The sequence below is a fragment of the Salmo salar genome, chromosome ssa22, assembly GCF_905237065.1.
Source record: "Salmo salar chromosome ssa22, Ssal_v3.1, whole genome shotgun sequence".
Taxonomy (NCBI): Eukaryota; Metazoa; Chordata; class Actinopteri; order Salmoniformes; family Salmonidae; genus Salmo; species Salmo salar.
The window spans coordinates 44965001-44983898 of record NC_059463.1 but is presented as its reverse complement, the minus strand read 5'-3'; the positions used below and the strand labels follow the sequence as shown (position 1 = coordinate 44983898).

At 42.1% G+C, this 18898-nt stretch overlaps 1 protein-coding gene across 2 annotated transcripts in view; it reads left to right on the top strand.

Annotated features, from left to right (window-relative positions):
- The first annotated feature begins 2413 nt into the window (after positions 1-2413).
- The window catches only part of LOC106583357 (syntaxin-18), a 58815-nt gene continuing 42330 nt past the window's right edge, over positions 2414-18898 (top strand). For both annotated transcript variants that reach the window (XM_045705203.1, XM_045705204.1), the window contains exon 1: positions 2414-2998. In XM_045705203.1, the coding sequence (XP_045561159.1) occupies positions 2846-2998 (153 nt within the window). In that variant the 5' untranslated portion in view covers positions 2414-2845. The remainder of the gene's footprint in view (positions 2999-18898) is intronic.

Genomic DNA, 18898 nt, shown 5'->3' with positions numbered 1-18898 from the left:
TGGCAACAGGCATCAACAATTCCCAATAGAAATCCTTGGAGGACTCAGCCCAAAATAATAATGGATTGCAACCATTGTTTACAACAATATCATGTTTTATAAATACAATGTGATTCCATAAAATGAAATGGCAAGTATCATCTATAGTGGATAGGAACAACAAAGTAGATGTAAGGTTGCCTAACACTGAATGCAATTAGAAGATAATGAATCCCTACATGTGAGATTTATCTATTGTTTTTAAATATATGCCATGTAAAAATAAAAATAAACGATTCTGGAACACATTTCAAAGCAAAAAAATGAATGTTTTGAGTACATTTTTCTTAATGAAAATGCATATCCATATTATAATTGTTTGTATGGGGGAGGGTGTGAGATGTATATATGTCATTAAAATATATTATCATATATTTGAAAATGTATTTCACTTTTATATATTGGTTTTAAATATATGATCATATATTTTAAATTATAAACTGGGTGGTTGGAGCCCTGAATACTGATTGGCTGAATGCTGATTGGGCCTTATTGCTTAAATACTATATATATGCCACTTTTTTTATATATATAAGGCCATATATTATAACAGTTCAATTTATAACAGACCGTATACCATGGGTATGACAAAGCATGTATTTTTACTGCTCTAATTACGTTGGTAAGCAGTTTATAATAGCAATAAGGCACCTCGGGGGTTTGTGGTATATAGCCAATATACCATAAGAACAGCCCTTAGCCGTAGTATATTGGCTATATATCACACCCCCTCGGGCCTTATTGCTTAAATATATGTCACTTTTTTATTTATTTTCCATATGGGATAATACTGTGAAATTGTTTAAATTACGATAATTAACTTTTAGTGTAAGATCTGTTTGAAAAGACTGCCTAAAATGTCAGTCTGTTTAGGTGGGGATGGAGTTTTGGCCTGCCTTGTGACATCACCAGGCGGTAAATTAGTTAATAGACCGATAAGAAAGAGTTTTAAACCTCTCTGCCAATTACATTTACGTCATTTAGCAGACGCTCTTATCCAGAGCGACTTACAGTAGTGAATACATACATTTCATTTCATGCATTTTGTACTGGCCCCCCATGGGAATCGAACCCACAACCCTGGCGTTGCACACACCATGCTCTACCAACTGAGCCACAGGGAAGACCATGCGGAAGACACATTTCAGTTGAAGGTATTCAGTTGTACAACTGACTAGGTATCCCCTTTCCCTTTCCAGCATTGGGGAACATCCGGCGCCTCGTTGTGCACGTTGCATCTATTTCTATGGGCACAAGCACTGTTCATGACACAAACTGTTCACACCCCTCTTGTTGGTGGAGAGAATTTTTCAGGGTTAAAGCTTATTTCCTGCAATTCTGCACATTTTGTCATGTGGTGAAAATAACATTTTGCATTTTTAAAGCTCATTTTCTTGCAATTGATTGACAGGGGATTGACCTCTAACAATTGATTGATTGATTTTATTTGTCAGTTAAAGAAAATACACACATATATACACACAGTACAAAGAATATAACAGCTAGTTTTCGTATTTCCCCTCCCTACTCAGACAGTTCCCAGACAGTCCTAGCTAAATTGTTGCATGAGAAATTGTCCTTGCTAAGAAGCTTTTTTTATTTGCATTTTGATCGAAAATAATTACAGTAAGTTACTTAATTTTTACTCAGAAATGACTTAATATTGAGATAAAATGGCTGCATTGGGCCTTTAATAAAACACATCTGTCCAACATATTAAGGCCACCACAGGTGGCTGGTGGCACCTTAATTGGGGAGGACGGGCTCATAGTAATGGCTCGAATGGAATATTATCGAACACATCAAACTCTCTCCATTCCAGCCATTATTATGAGTCGTCCTCCCCTCAGCAGCCTCCTGTGAAGGATGGCCACACTTGTATTGGCCTAATAGTCAGCAACTCCCTGCACATTGAAAATATGGTATTGAAACTGACCACTGATTCTGTATATGGATGCTTTGTTTCTCATGTTCTTATTTCTCATTTTTATTTATTGTGTGTTTTTGTTCCACCTTATGTTATTTTTAGTGCTACATTGATATTGTTTACTGCATTGTTTGGTTTGGAGCTTGCAAGAAAGACATTTCACTGTATTTATTCCTGTGACATTAAAACTTGAAACATTACCTATTCCTTGAAAAGATACATCTCTGACTCCACTGAATGTATTTCTAATATCTGAACCTACTGGAGTAATACTAGTTAAGTCCATTCATTCTATTTTGTTTTATTATTTTGATACCTAAATAGTATTTCACTGGAATACTGCTAACTTTAGTACCATGATCTCATACTCGTCTCAAACGCACCCATGTGTCGCAAAAATATGACGTCAAAATTGGTGACATGTCTGAGGGAGTTCTATTACGCGGGTTCAACCGGGCAATGATCCGTACCAGTACCATCATCGGGCGAAAGCGGTGAGGTAATCTTAGCAGTTCGGTAATGTTGTTGACAAGGCAGCATGGTGCATCATCCAGAAACATATAACATCTCTTTCCATAAAACACGTTTCAATTGTCAAACTAGTTTTCATTGGGAAGGCAGATAAAACGTTTTTTTTCTTCCAAAAGCAATCACTTTTGCATGTGAAAACACAGAATCCTGCTCATTGCATCATGTTGTTTTGAGCCGATTTCGCCATCGGACAGAGCAGGGCAACACAACGGCACCTGGCTCAAGCCCGGGAGGCAGGCCGTTTCCTTATCGAATGGGATCAACTTTCAGCCAGTGAAAATCAAGCCCGTTTGAGATTAATCGAACCTCTCTGTGTTGACAGTGGACCTCCTCGGTGCTACTAACATAATGGCTGTTGATATAACTTTACTGTTCAAAGCCAGTGTAAAAACAGTCAAAACCCGAAATAAAGCTATGGGAGTAGTGTTTGATTCGCCTAAAGATGAAATATTCAAGAAGAGCAGACCGAAGAATGGATTTTCTCTCAAGGCGAAGGAAGTGGTGAGTGTCCATTCACTGGCAACACTGCACTGGCTAACGTTAGTCTTGCTAACTAGTTCATTTAGCTAGCTAAGATATTTGTTGTTGTCATTTATTTCCATAACAGTTGTAGCTATAGACGGGGGAAATAGAAATGTAGGTAAATCAATAGAGTTCGGGTGCCGTTACAGGTAACTTAGCTAACGTTAGCTAACTTGTCGACTAACGTTAGCGAAAGGCTTCTTAGCTAGCTTAGTCATGAAGGTTACCTAGCTAACTAACGTAGATAGCTATCTAATTTAGGCCTAAAGTTAGGTCTATGATGTGCTCGCGGCTTATATTATTTGACCTCTAACTTGCTAAGTTACCAAACCAATACAACGTTGCTCAAACGTTCAGTACTTTGCATGTAACTAATTAGCCTCCTGGCAGCATTTGACAGGTTAGTGGTGCCTTCCAGAAAGATAAACAAGACGAGCTGTGGTTTAACGTGACCACGCCCCCGAGTAGGGTACAGCATTAGTGCACTCCTGCTACTCCCATGTAATTAGCCTAACTTTGGCGGTATCCTGAGTAAACTACTGACACTTTTTTTGGTCGTTTCAGTTTTCAGAAGCCTCATTTGTCTTTATTAACATACTTGGCTGTCACAACAACTAATGATTAGCATGACACTTATTCTGCCACTAACTGGGGAGGTTCCCATTGCTTGGAAGGCAGCCATGGTGCGTCCTTTGTTTAAAGGGGGAGGTCAAGCTGATCCTAACTGTTATAGACCAATTTCTATTTTGCCCTGATTATCAAAAGTGTTGGAAAAACTTGTCAGTAATCAACTGACTGACTTTCTTGATGTCTATAGTATTCTCTCAAGTATGCAATCTGGTTTCTGCTCAGGTTATGGATGTGTCACTGCAACCTTAAAGGTCCAAAATGATGTCACCATTGTCCTTGATTCTAAGCAATGTTGTGATGCTATTTTTATTGACTTTGTCAAAGCTATTGATGCGGTAGATCCTTCGATTCTTGTGGACCTCCAAAACAAAGGTCACGTGGTTTGGTAAGAAGAATGCCCCTCTCCCCACCGGTGTGATTACTACCTCTGAGGGTTTAGAGCTTGAGGTAGTCACCTCATACAAGTACTTAGGAGCATGGCTAGATGGTACACTGTCCTTCTCTCAGCACATATTAAAGCCGCAGGCTAAGGTTCAATCTAGACTTGGTTTCCTCTATCGTAATCACTCCTCTTTCACCACAGCTGCCAAACTAACCCTGATTCAGATGACCATCCTACCCATGCTTGATTACGGAGATGTAATTTATAGATCGGCAGCTAAGGGTGCTCTTGAGCGGCTAGATGTCCTTCACCATTCGGCCATCAGATTCGCCATCAATGCCCCTTATAGGACACATCACACGGCCAGGTCTCTGACCTCCTCCCAATAGGGTGTCTCATCGTTGTCGGTGATCAGGCCAACCACCGTTGTGTCATCGGCAAACTTAATGATGGTGTTGATTAGAAGTCGACCGATTATGATTTTTCAACGCCGATACCAATTATTGGAGGGCCAAAAAAGCCGGTACCGATTATTCGGCCGATTATTTCCTCCTTTTTTTATAATGACAATTACAACAATACTGAATGAACACTTATTTTAACTTAATATAATACATCAATAAAATCTATTTAGCCTCAAATAAATAATGAAACATGTTCAATTTGGTTTAAATAATGCAAAACAAAGTGTTGAAGAAAGTAAAAGTGCAATATGTGCCATGTAAGAAAGCTAATGTTTAAGTGCCTTGCTCAGAACATGGGAACATATGAAAGCTAGTGGTTCCTTTTAACATGAGTCTTCAATATTCCCAGGTAAGAAGTTTTAGGTTGTAGTTATTATAGGAATTATAGGACTATTTCTCTCTATACGATTTGTATTTCATATACCTTTGACTATTGGATGTTCTTATAGGCACTTTAGTATTGCCAGTGTAACAGTATAGCTTCCGTCCCTCTCCTCGCTCCTACCTGGGCTCAAACCAGGAACACCGACAACAGCCACCCTCGAAGCAGCGTTACCCATGCAGAGGAAGGGAAACAAGTACTCCAAGTCTCAGAGCGAGTGACGTTTGAAGCGCTATTAGCGCGCACCCGGCTAACTAGCTAGCCATTTCACATCGGTTACACCAGCCTAATCTGGGGAGTTGATAGGCTTGAAGGGGTCGGTATAATTTGTGGAACGTTCCAACAGGAATCTGTTCCAAAAAAAGTAAAGTAAAAGGTTGCCAAACAACAACGCATACAAAGTTGCAACGCATACAAACCTAGCTAACTAGCTGCCGAATAGGCATCAACTCACCACGTAGCTTATTCTTAATGTTTGTCCATAGGCAAACAGACATGTCAGGACAGACATTTTTCGGAATAAACGTGATGAGTGAAAAACGCAATGAAATAGACCACTCCCTACCCGGTATTTTATTCTGCCGCTATACAACTTTGTATGCGTTGTTTTTTGGAAACCTTGTTATTTACTAAGTTTTTGGAATAAATTCCTGTTGGAACGTTCCACAAATTATACCCACCCAGGTTGAAGTCATAAACAGCGCAATGCTTGAAGCACAGCGAAGGGCTGCTGGCAAAACGCACAAAAGTGCTGTTTGAATGAATGCTTACGAGCCTGCTGCTGCCTACCACCGCTCAGTCAGACTGCTCTATCAAATCATAGACTTAATTATAATATAATAAACACATTAATATGGTCGAATCTGGAAACTATCATCTCGAAAACAAAAGTTTTTTTCTTTCAGTGACATACGGAACCGTTCCGTATTTTATCTAACGGGTGACTAAGTCTAAATATTGCTGTTAGGCATTGATGTTTATGGTTAGGTACATTGGTGCAACGACAGTACTTTTTTCGCAAATGCGCTTGTTAAATCAACACCCGTTTGTCGAAGTAGGCTGTGATTCAATGAAAATTAACAGGGACCGCATCGATCATATGCAACGCAGGACACGTTAGATAAACTAGTAATATCATCAACCATGTGTAGTTAACTAGTGATTATGTTAAGATTGATAGTTTTTTATAAGTCTAATGCTAGCTAGCAACTTACCTTTGCTTCTTGCTGCCCTCGCGTTACAGGTAGTCAGCCTGTTAATCCTTGTGGAGTGCAATATAAGGCAGGTGGTTAGAGCGTTGGACTGGTAACCGAAGGTTGCAAAAATGAATCCCCCCTGAACAAGGCAGGTAACCCCCGTTTCTAGGCCGTCATTGTAAATAAGAATGTGTTCTTAATCTGACTTGCCTAGTTAAATGAAGGTCTAAAGAAAAATAAATAAATAAAATCGGCAAATCGGTGGCCAAAAATACTGATTACCGAGTGTTATGAAAACTTGAAATCGGCCCCAATTAATCGGCCATTCCGATTAATCGGTCGACCTCTAGTGTTGATGGAGTCTCGCCTGCCCATGCATTCATGAGTGAACAGGAAGTACATAAGGGGACTGAGCGCGCACCCCTGGGGGGGGGTACCTGTGTTGAGGATCAAGGTGGTGGATGTGTTGTTACCTACCTTTACCACCTGGGGGTGGCCCGTCAGGAAGTCCAGGCTACAGTTGCAGAGGGAGGTGTTTAGTCCCAGGGTCCTTAGCTTAGTGATGAGCTTTAGGGGCACTATGGTGTTGAATGCTGAGCTGTAGTCAATGAATGGCATTCTCACATAGGTGTTCCTTTTGTTCAGGTGGGAAAGGGCAGTGTGGAGTGCAATAGAGATTGCATCATCTGTGGATTTGTTGGGGTGGTAAGCAAATTGGAGTGGGTCTAGGGTGTCTGGGATAATGGTGTTGATGTGAGCCATCACCAGCCTTTCAAAGCACTTCATGGCTACAGACGTGAGTGCTACGGGTCGGTAGTCATTTAGGCAGGTTACCTTTGTGTTCTTGGGCACAGGGACTATGGTGGTTTGCTTGAAACATGTAGGTATTACAGATTCGGCCAGGGACAGGTTGAAATTGTCAGTGAAGACACTTGACAGTTGGTCAGCACATGCTCGGAGTACACGTCCTGGTAATCTGTCTGGCCCTGTGGCCTTGTGAATGTTGACCTGTTTAAAGGTCTTACTTACATCGGCTACGGAGCGAGTGAACACAGTCATCCGGAACAGCTGATGCTCTCATGCTTGTTTGTGTTGCTTGCCTCGAGGCGAGCATAGAAGTAATTTAGCTCATCTGGTAGGCTTGTGTCACTGGGCAGCTTGCTGCTGTGCTTCCCTTTGTAGTCTGTAATAGTTTGCAAGCCCTGCCACGTCCGACGAGCGTCGGAGCTGGTGTAGTACGATTCATTCTTAGTCCTGTATTGATGCTTTGCCTGTGATGGTTTGTCGGAAGGCATAGCAAGACTTCTTATAAGCTTCCGGGTTAGAGTCCCACTCCTTGAAAGCGGCAGCTCTACGCTTTAGCTCAATGTGGATGTTGCCAGTAATCCATGGCTTCTGGTTGGGGTCTGTACGTACAGTCACTGTGGGGATGACGTCATCTATGCACTTATTAATGAAGCCAGTGACTGGGGTGTACTCCTCAATGCGATCGAAAGAATCCCGGAACATATTCCAGTCTGTGCTAGCAAAACAGTCCTGTAGTTTAGCATCTGCGTCATCTGACCACTTCTTTATTGACCGAGTCACTGGTGCTTCCTGCTTTTAGTTTTTGCTTGTAAGCAGGAATCAGGAGGATAGAATTATGGTCATATTTGCCAAATGGAGGGCGAGGGAGTGTTTTGTACGCGTCTCTCTGTGTGGAGTAAAGGTGGTCTAGAGTTTTTTTTTTCTCATTTTTTTTTCTCACTGGTTGCACATTTAACATGCTGGCATTCAAGTCCCCAGCCACTCGGAGCGCCGCCTCTGGATGAGTGTTGGTTGCTTATGGCCGTATATAGCTCATTGAGTGCGGTCTAAGTGCCAGCATCAGTTTGTAGTGGAAAATAGACAGCTACAAAGGATATACATGAAAACTCTCTTGGTAGATAGTGTGGTCTACAGCTTATCATGAGATACTCTACCCCAAGCAAGCAAAACCTAGGCACCCGACCTACGTCCCCGATGTCTCTGTCTCTTTCTCCTGCGAATGATGGGGATGAGGGCCTTGTCGGGTGTCTGAAATAAATCCTTTGCGTCCGACTTGTTGAATAAACATTCTTCTTCCAGTATGAGGTGAGTAATCGCTGTCCTGATATCTAGAAGCTCTTTTCAGTCATAAGAGACGGTAGCAGAAACATTATGTATGAAAAAACACGCACAATAGTACAATTGGTTAGGGGACCGTAAAACGGCAGCCATCTCCTCCGGTGCCATTGTCTCCCCCGGGTCGCTCCTCTTTTCAGTTCCCTGCAGCTAGCGATTGGAACGAGCTGCAAAAAACACTCAAACTGGACCGGTTTATCTCCATCTCTTTATTCAAAGACTCAATCATGGACACTCTTCCTGACAGTTGTGGCTGCTTTGTGTGATGTATTGTTGTCTCTACCTTCTTGCACTTAGTTGTGCTACTACCATGCTGTGTTTTCATGTGTTGCTGCCATGCTATGTTGTTGTCTTAGGTCTCTGTTTATGTAGTGTTATGGGGTCTCTCTTGTTGTGATGTGTGTTTTGTCCTATATTTTTATTGTATTTTTAATACCAGCCCCCGTCCCCGCAGGAAGTCTTTTGCATTCTGGTAGGCCATCATTGTAAATATGAATTTGTTCTTAGCTGATTTGCCAGTTAACATTATTATATTTTTTACGTTATTTATCTGACATGCTAACACTGACAGTAAATATAGTAAAGCTGTCGTATTATACATACGTCACTGTTTTTTTTACCCCTAGCTTTTTTGCCGGGAAGCTGACTTTAGCTGGCTGGCTAGCGAAATAAATTTGTCTTGATCTAATTCGCTAGTCTTAGATATGTCACGTAACTACTTCCAGTCTTTGGCTGCCCTTGAACGGTCTAGGTATTTAGAAAAGTTGATTCTTGTTGGCTTACCTATATGTCCTTTCAAATTGCCGGAGACCAGCTGGGGAGACAACCCTACCAAATGGCCCAAAGTAGCCTATGGCGATATCTACACCTACTTGGTGGAATCTCCAGTTTTGCATAATGCAAAAGAATATTATAGTTGTTATTTGGACGGATACAGCTCACTAGTCCTTACTACAAGCTAACTAGCGATCTTAATGCAATACACATAGCTAGTTAGATACAAACAAGTGTTAGCGACTTCCCAGTGATGAAGTGCTTCAAACAGTCATGTATTGAGTAACCGGAGCCCACAGCTTTCCATCATCCATCGTAATAGCCTGAAAACATGAGGTTCATGAGGGTCTATAATCAGCAGGGGACTCCAACTTTTCCTGGTTTTAATCATTTGAAATAACTGTTTGATACATGGAACTCGGAAGTACTGAATTGAGTGACGTGTGTTGCCATTGTGTAAATTGGGGGGCTACTTTGTCCAGAAATGTTGAATATAAATCTATGGAAAAGCCATCCATTCCTTGAGCTGTTTGTTCTCTGTGAGAATGTTTTAACATTATCTATCTAATATTTCTTCTTGGGTGATCTCTGTTTTAGTGATTATATTTTGTCTGCGAAAGTTCCTGCAAGAGTTGTTGGGTCTAAGAATGCTATAGGATCCGTCCAACTGTTTAATTCTGATTTATATACATTTTTATGGACGTTTTTAAAGTCGCATACACATAGTTAGCAGATGTTATTGCGAGTGTCGCGAAGTCCTTGTGCTTCTAGCTCTGACAGTGCAGCAATATCTACCAAGTAATATCTAACAATTCCACCAAAGAATACTTAATACACACAAATCTAAGTAAGGAATGGAATAAGAATATATCAATATATGGATGAGCAATGTCAGAGCGGCATAGGCTAAGATGCAATGGATAGCATAGAATACAGTATATGAGATGAGTAATGCAAGATATGTAAACATTATTAAAGTGACTAGTGTTGCATTTATTAACCCCTGACATCCAGCGAAAAATCCTATCGCCATTAGCATAACAAAATGTAATATTATTTTTTTTTTTCAAATATAGGACTATGTTATATCGTTTTATAGATACACCTCTCCTGAATCTAACCACGTTGTCCGATTTCAAAAAGGCTTTACAGCAAAAGCAAAACATTAGATTATGTTAGAGGAGCATATCGTAAAAGTAGCCACATAACCATTTTCCGACCAACCACATGCATCACAAATAACCAAAAAACAGCTAAATGCAGCACTAACCTTTGACAATCTTCATCAGATGACACTCCTAGGACATCATGTTACACAATACATGCATTCTTTTGTTCGATAAAGTTCATATTTATATATAAAAACAGCATTTTACATCGGCGCGTGATGTTGACTATTTTCCCTCAAATGCATCCGGTGAAACAGCGCTACAATTTACTAAATTACTATTCGAAAACATTGGTAAAATGTAATATTGTCATTCTAAGATTTATAGATAAATATCTCTTGAAAGCACCTGTAATGCCAGATTTAAAAATAACTTTACTGGGTAATCACACTTTGCGATAAAAGGGGGATGCGATACTCAGAAAAATAGGCTACCGTTACAGGTCAGCGCCATCTTGGAACAATCGCATATCAAATCTAGTCTTGTATACTATTGTCAATAATCCCTTACCTTTGATTATCTTCATCAGAAAGCACTTCCAGGAATCCCAGGTCCACAACAAATGTATTTTCGTTCGAAAAAGTTAATCCTTTCCGTCCCAATAGCTTGTTCTTGTTAGCGCGTTCTGAAGGCTGCTCCAAAACTTCCGTCGGCCGCGGGACTCCTCTTTCAATAAAATGCATTTTTTTTTTTTTTTTTAGGTTCGTTCAAACATGTCAAACGTTGTATAACACAAATCTTTAGGGCCTTTTTCAACCAGAGCTCCAATAAGATTCAAGGGGGACGATTGCATTGTCCTTCTAAACGTTTCGAAAGGGGAGGGTAGCCAGGGGCGCCGGCGTCATAATGGTGATGGCCCTCCTCATGTGACCACTTTCCACAGTGTCTCATTCAGTCAGTTTTCACAGTAGGAGACTCAAACCACTTTGTAAAGACTGGGGACATCTAGTGGAAGCAATAGGAAGTTCTCAATGAACCATTGCTCGCGGTGTGATTTATAGGCAAAGTGATGAAGTTGAGTCCGCAATTCAGAATTCCACATCCTGTTACGATCGGTCTCAGGGTTTTGACTGCCATATGAGTTCTGTTATACTCACAGACACCATTCAAACAGTTTTAGAAACTTTAGGGTGTTTTCTATCCACAAGTATTAATTAAATGCATATCCTAGCTTCTGAGTTTGAGTAGGAGGCCGTTTAAAATGGGCACAATTTTTTTTCTAAAATCGCTGTAGCGCCCCCTATCCTAGGCGACCGTCAAGAGGTTAAAGTGGCCAATGGTTACAGGTCTGTAATTTAGACAGCAGCCTCTCTGAGTTCGTGATTGCTGTTTAACAGTCTGATGGCCTTGAAATAGAAGCTGTTTTTCAGTCTCTCTGTCCCAGCTTTGATGCATCTGTACTGACATCACTTTCTGGATGGTAGCGGGGTGAACAGGCAGTGACTTGGGTTGTTGTTGTCCTTGATTATCTTTTTGGCCTTCCTGTGACATTGGGTGCTGTAGGTGTCCTGGAGGGCAGGTAGTTTGCCCCCGGTGATGCGTTGTGTAGACCGCACCACCCTCTGGAGAGCCCTGCGGTTGTGGGCGGTGAAGTTGCCGTAGCAGGCGGTGATACAGCCCGACAGGATACTCTCAATTGTGCATCTGTAAAGGTTTGTGAGGGTTTTATGTGACAAGCCACATTTCTTCAGGCTCCTGAGGTTGAAGAGGCGCTGTTGGGCCTTCTTCACCACACTATCTGTGTGGGTGGACCATTTCAATTTGTCAGTGATATGTACGCCGAGGAACATAACTTTCCACCTTCTCCACTGCTGTCCTGTCGATGTGGATGGGGGGTGCTCCCTCTGCTGTTTCCTGAAGTCCACGATCATCTCCTTTGTTTTGTTGAGTGAGAGGTTATTTGCCTGACACCACCTGGGGGCGACCCGTCAGTAAGTCCAGGAACCAGTTGAATGGGGTGGGTTGAGACCTAGGGCCTTAAGCTTGATGAGCTATACTATGGTGGTGAATGCTGAGCTATAGTCAATGAACAGCATTCTTACATAGGTAATCCTCTTGTCCAGATGGGATAGGGCAGTTTGATGGTGATTGCATAGTCTGTGGACCTATTGGGGTGGTAAGCAAATTGAAATGGGTCTAGGGTGACCGGTAAGGTGGAGGTGATATGATCCTTGACTAGTCTCTCAAAGCACTTCACGATGACAGTAGTGAGTGCTACGGGGTGATAGTCAATTAGTTCAGTTACAATTGCATTCTTGGGTACAGGAACAATGTTGGCCTTCTTGAAGCATGTGGGGAAAGCAGACTGGGATGGGGAGAGATTGAATATGTCCGTGAACACACCAGCCAGCTGGTGTGCACGTGCTCTGATGCCGTCTGGGCCAGCAGCCCTGCGAGGGTTAACACATTTAAATGTCCTACTCACATCCGTCACAGAGAAGGAGAGCCCACAGTCCTTGTTAGCAGGCCGTGTCGGTGGCACTGTATTAAAGCGTAACTTCCATGACGCATACAAGGACCTCCCCGCACTCCCTTCGGCAAATCTGACCACGACTTAGTTTTGCTCCTCCCTTGCTATAGGCAAAAACTCAAACAGGATGTACCCATGCTAAGGACTGTTCATCGCTGGTCTGACCAATCAGAATCCACGCTTCAAGATTATTTGATCACGTGGACTGGGATATGATATATCGACGTATACGCTGACTTGGTGAGTGAGTTTACAAGGACGTGTATAGGAAATGTTGTACCCGCTGTGACTATTAAAACCTACCCAAACCAGAAACCGTGGATAGATGGCAGCATTTGCGAAAACTGAAAGCGCGTACCACCGCATTTAACCATGGCAAGGCGACTGGGAACATGGCAGAATACAAACAGAGTAGTCATTCTGGAACCGAGACAGCAAGTGCATTTCGTCTCTCCAGTGCCTTTCCGTTCACCTTCACATTCCTGGGCCAGACTACACTCAATCATAGGACCTACTGAAGAGATGAGTCTTCAATAACGACTTAAAAGTTGAGACCGGGTCTGCGTCTCTCACATGGATAGGCAGACCATTCCATAAAAATGGAGCTCTATAGGAGAAGTCCCTGCCTCCAGCTGTTTTCTTAGAAATTCTAGGGACAGTAAGGAGGCCTGCGTCTTGTGACCGTAGCGTAGGTGTGTACGGTAGGACCAAATCTGAAAGATGGGTAGGAGCAAGCCCATATAATGCTTTGTAGGTTAGCTGTTAAACCTTGAAATCAGCCCTAGCCTTAACAGGAAGCCAGTGTAGAGACTAGCACTGGAGTAATATGATCACATTTTTGGGTTCTAGTCAAGATTCTAGCAGCCGTGTTTAGCACTAACTGACGTTTATTTAGTGCTTTATCTGGGTAGCTGGAAAGTAGAGCATTGCAGTAGTCTAACCTAGAAGTGACAAGCATGGATACATTTTTCTGCATAATATTTGGACAGAAAGTTTCAGATTTTTTTCAGTGTTTTACGTAGATTGAAAAAAGCTGTCCTTGAAACATTCTTGATATGTTTGTCAAAAGAGAGATCAGGGTCCAGAGTAACGCCAAGATCCTTCAGTTTTTTTTATTTGATACGACTGTCCAACCATCAAGATTAATTGTCAGATTCAACAGAAGATCTCTTTTGTTTCTTGGAACCTAGAACTAGCATCTCTGTTTTGTCTGAGTTTAAAAGTAAACAAATGCCGCCATCCACTTCCTTATGTCTGAAACACAGGCTTCCAGGGAGGGCAATGTTGGGGCTTCACCATGTTTCATCGAAATGTACAGCTGTGTGTCGTCCGCATAGCAGTGAAAGCTAACATGTTTCCGAATGATATCACCAAGAGGTAAAATATATGGTGAAAACAATAGTGGTCCTAAAACAGAGCATTGGGGAACACCGAAATGTACAGTTGATTTGTCAGAGGACAAACCATCTACAAAGACAAACGGATATCTTTCCGACAGATAAGATCTAAACCAGGCCAGAACATGTCCGTGTTGTCCAATTTGGGTTTCCAATCTCTCCAAAAGAATGTGGTGATTGATGGTATCAAAAGCAGCTCTAAGATCTTGGAGCACGAGGACAGATGCAGAGCCTCGATCTGACGCCATTAAAAGGTACTTTACCACCTTCACAAGTGCAGTCTCAGTGCTATGATGGGGCCTAAAACCAGACTGAAGCGTTTCGTATACATTGTTTGTCTTCAGGAAGGCAGTGAGTTGCTGCGCAACAGCTTTTTCTAAAGTTTTTGAGAGGAATGGGAGATTCGATGTAGGCTGATTTAAAAAAAATATATATTTTCTTCGTCAAGGTTTGGCTTTTTCAAGAGGCTTTATTACTGCCACCTTTAGTGAGTTTGGTACACATTCGGTGGATAGGGAGCCGTTTATTATGTTCAACATAGGAGGGCCAAGCACAGGAAGCAGCTCTTTCATTAATTTAGTTGGAATAGGGTTCAGTATGCAACTTGAAGGTTTAGAGGCCATGACTATTTTCATCTATGTGTCGAGATATAGTATTATAAAACTTTAGTGTCTCCCTAGGTCCTGGCAGTGTTATGCAGACTCAGGAGAACTGAGCTTTGGAGAAATACGCAAATTTAAAGAGGAGTCCGTAATTTGCTTTCTAATGATCATGATCTTTTTGTTAAAGAAGTGAATTTATCACTGCTGAAGTGAAAGCCATCCTCTCTTGGGGAATGCTGCTTTTTAGTTAGCTTTGCGACCGTATCCTCGATTTAAGTTGGAAAAATAGGATGATCAAGCAGCAGTGAGGGCTCTTAGTACCATGCAATATCGGTCTTTCCAAGCTAGTCGGAAGACTTCCAGTTTGGTGTAGCGCCATTTCCGTTCCAATTTTCTGGAAGCTTGCTTCAGTGCTCATGTATTTTCTGTATACCAGGGAGCTAGTGTCTTATGACAAATGTTTTTTGTATTTAGGGGTGCATCTAGGGTATTACGCAAGGTTAAATTGACTTCCTCAGTTAGGTGCTTAACTGATTTTTGTTCTCTGACGTCCTTGGGTAGGTGGAGGGAGTCTGGAAGGGCATCTAGGAATCTTTGGGTTGTCCGAGAATTTTTGATTATCCTTGGTTAGGGTCAGAGCAGATTATTTGTTGCGATTGCAAACGTAATAAAATGGTGGTCCGATAGTCAAGGATTATGAGGAAAAACATTAAGATCCACAACATCTATTCCACGGGACAAAACTAGTTCCAGTGTATGACTGTGGCAGTGAGTAGGTCCGGAGACATGTTGGACAAAACCCACAGTCGATGATGGCTTCAAGCCTTTTGGAGTGGGTCTGTGGACTTTTCCATGTGAATATTAAAGTCACCAAAAATGTCAATATTATCTTCCATGACTACAAGATCCGCTAGGAATTCAGGGAGGAACGCTGTATATAGCCCAGGAGGCCTGTAAACAGTAGCTATAAAAAGTGATTGAGTAGGCTGCATAGATTATGACTAGAAGCTTAGAATACGAAAATGCTGTCTTTAAAAATAAAATATTATTGAAATTTGCTATCATAATGATAACACCTCCGCCTTTGCGGGATGCGCGGGGGATACGGTCACTAGTGTAACCAGGAGGAGAGGCCTCATTCAACAACAGTAAATTCATCAGGCTTAAGCCATGTTTCAGTAAGGCCAATCACATCAAGATTATGGTCAGTGATTAGTTCATTGACTATAACTGCCTTGGAAGTGAGGGATCTAACATTAAGTAGCCCTATTTTGCGATGTGAGATATCACAATATCTATCAATAACAACAGGAATGGAGGAGGTCTTTATTCCAGTGAGATTGCTAAGGTGAACACCGCCATGTTTTGTTTTGCCCAACCTAGATTGAGGCACAGACACGGTCTCAGTGGGGATAGCTGAGCTGACTACACTGACTGTGCTAGTGGCAGACTCCGCTAAACTGGCAGGCTGGCTGGCTATCTCATTGTGGAGGTAGGGGAGTTAGAGCCCTGTCTATGTTCGTAGATGAGATGAGAGCACCCCTCCAACTAATTGTAATTAAAGCCAGTTTGTTATTTAGAATGATTTATTTCTGTTTAAAGAGGGAGAGAAACCAAAAACCTAGTCATCTAATGGATCTCCCAGTCGAGGCCGGCACGGGTTTTGAACCAGCATCTGTAGCAACACAGCTTGCACTGCGATGCACTGTCTTAGACCCCTGCGCCACTAAGACACTGTACAATGTGACTGGTCGGGAGTAGGCTACAGTACTACAGAGACACAGTTGCACATTGTGACCCAAAAGCATAATCAGTGCTCTAACTCCCCCTTGCGCTGGTCTGGAGCAATGAAGTAGTGACGCAGGGTACCATACTAAACCACAAATCACCTCTGTTCCGCAGCATAATCGCAAAACTTTTAGTTGAGTAACCACTGTATGCCTCTACACACCCATTCTCTCCCGCCCTCCTATACATATTCATATTCACCCTCCTTTACTCTCCCATTCTTGCCCACACACACCCATCCATAGAACAGTTATTGACTTACATGCTATATTTAAGCAATAAGGCACGAGGGCTTGTGGTATATGGTATATATATTGGCCATATACCACAAACCCCCGAGTTGTCTTACTGCTATTATAAACTGGTTATCAACGTAATTAGAGCAGTAAAAATACATGTTTTGTCATACCCGTGCTATATGGTCTGATATACCACGGCTGTCAGCCAGTCAGCATTCAGGGCTCTAACCACCCAGTTTATAATTCCTCTTTTTAATATTGTATTTTCAGTGTCCATGTATCTCATTGGCATTGGCTAATTCTATCATTACTTCCTAGAGAAGAACAGTTACTTGGGGACAATAGTCAAAATTCTATTGGGGGAGGGAATATTGTCTCAACTTACTAGAAGCTTGCTTGGGGATATATTGATCTATCAATTTTAAAATCTTAATTTAAACTATGTTTTACATTTTAGTTATTTAGTAGACGCTCTTATCCAGAGCGACTTACAGTGGTGAATACATACATTTCATTTCATGCATTTTTTTTTTGTACTGGCCCCCCGTGGGAATCGAACCCACAACCCTGCCGTTACACACACCATGCTGGCGTTGCAAACACCATGCTCTACCAACTGAGCCACAGGGAAGGTCAAAGTCGAGTAAGGCCCAAGCCAGATTCTGTTGTGTGGCTTCTACTTATAAACACAGTTTTGACCGTACAAAACGGAGTTACCATCTCCCATGCGTCATATCGGTACGTGCATGCGCCTTCCCCTGGATTTCTTTCCGCTTTTTTTCAGGTCTAGATCGCAAACACATCATTGGTGTTGAAATAGAGAGAATAAGTGTGCCGCATGTAGCATGACCACCAAGACATACAGAGGTCAGTTCCCCCGACATGAGTGTCATGGATACAAGTACCATCAAAGGCGCCTTGAAGAACTCCTCTGGATTTTCCAGGGGCTTCAGCTCTTGATCCGTACCTGATGTTCCCACCCAGCATCGGCAGGAGAAACAAGCCCAGTCACACAGCTCCACACAGCTATACTTTTTTATGCTTAGCTCACCCCTGTTGCAATGATATTGGAAATGGTTGTGTAATAAAAGCAGGGATGCTGATTTGAGGGAACTCAAACCTAGCCTGTGGTGCCTGCCCATACTCCCCCACCCCAGGCCCCACCCTCCCGCTGTCTCCCCTACTGCTACCGATATCATCTGAAACGATCTCGGTGATCCAACGTTTGGAGAAATTTAAATTGTGAGTTTGGAATGTCCTGACTACATACAGTTATGTTGTGGTTTTCATCCGCCCCCACCCGCTCGTCGTACTCTCTGTACGGCTTCAGATACGGGCTACATTTTTTGTGTGTGCGAGCCCTCTCTTCGCATGTTTGATTCCATAAACATGCTGCAATAACATTTTTCTTTCTGCTTTCTAACAATTTCTTGAGGAAAGCCGATCCTCCCAAGAGCCAGTGATTAAAGGTGGAAGATCAAAACAGAGAAAATATTAAATTAGGTCCCCAGTAACAATGTTGACGGCCGGCTCCTAATGCTGAACAGATGTGGCCGCCCTCCCAACACATGCACTGCCTTCTCAGTTTCCAGTGACACTTCACTAAGCAGATAGCAAAAAAATGTCAAAAGTAAACAAATATAAAGTAACATGTATAGGTTGCTTTTTTCATTAAAAACTTGACCCTTTGTGGAAAGTGAACATCTTTTTGAAGAAGGCGAAGCGAAAGGCTCTATGGACTAGTAAGAGGGTTAGTGTGTGCAGGGTACGGTGGTCGGGGGGGGAATCTTTTACCTTGTTGGGGGCACTGTGATCTCAGTTTCACCGCTCTCCTCCTGGTCTTCACAGCAGGCTGGCCTTCTCCTGTTTAAATGGAGGAGGTCACCCCAAAATTGTTAAATTGTGTGTAGAAAAATAGCCTTTGGCTACCCACCGTGCCTTCAGCAGTGCTGTTCCAAAACGGAACAGCTTTTTACTGTGTTTTCTTTGAATCCCCGAAAAGTGCGGCGATCAGCCAGTGCTTAGAAGTGTATGCATTATTGCTAAACTTGAGCGAGGAAGGGGGTGGGTGCCCTCATATGGCAAATTTTAAATGGAAATGATAATCTGTTAAATTCTCAAAACATTGAGTTACATTTTGAAAACTCTGGTCTATTTTAGCTTAGTGTTTTGTGTTCGTAGTGAACTGTGAACGTCTCTCCTATTGGAGAACCTCGGGCTCTTGAACAGAATAACTTTGGATTC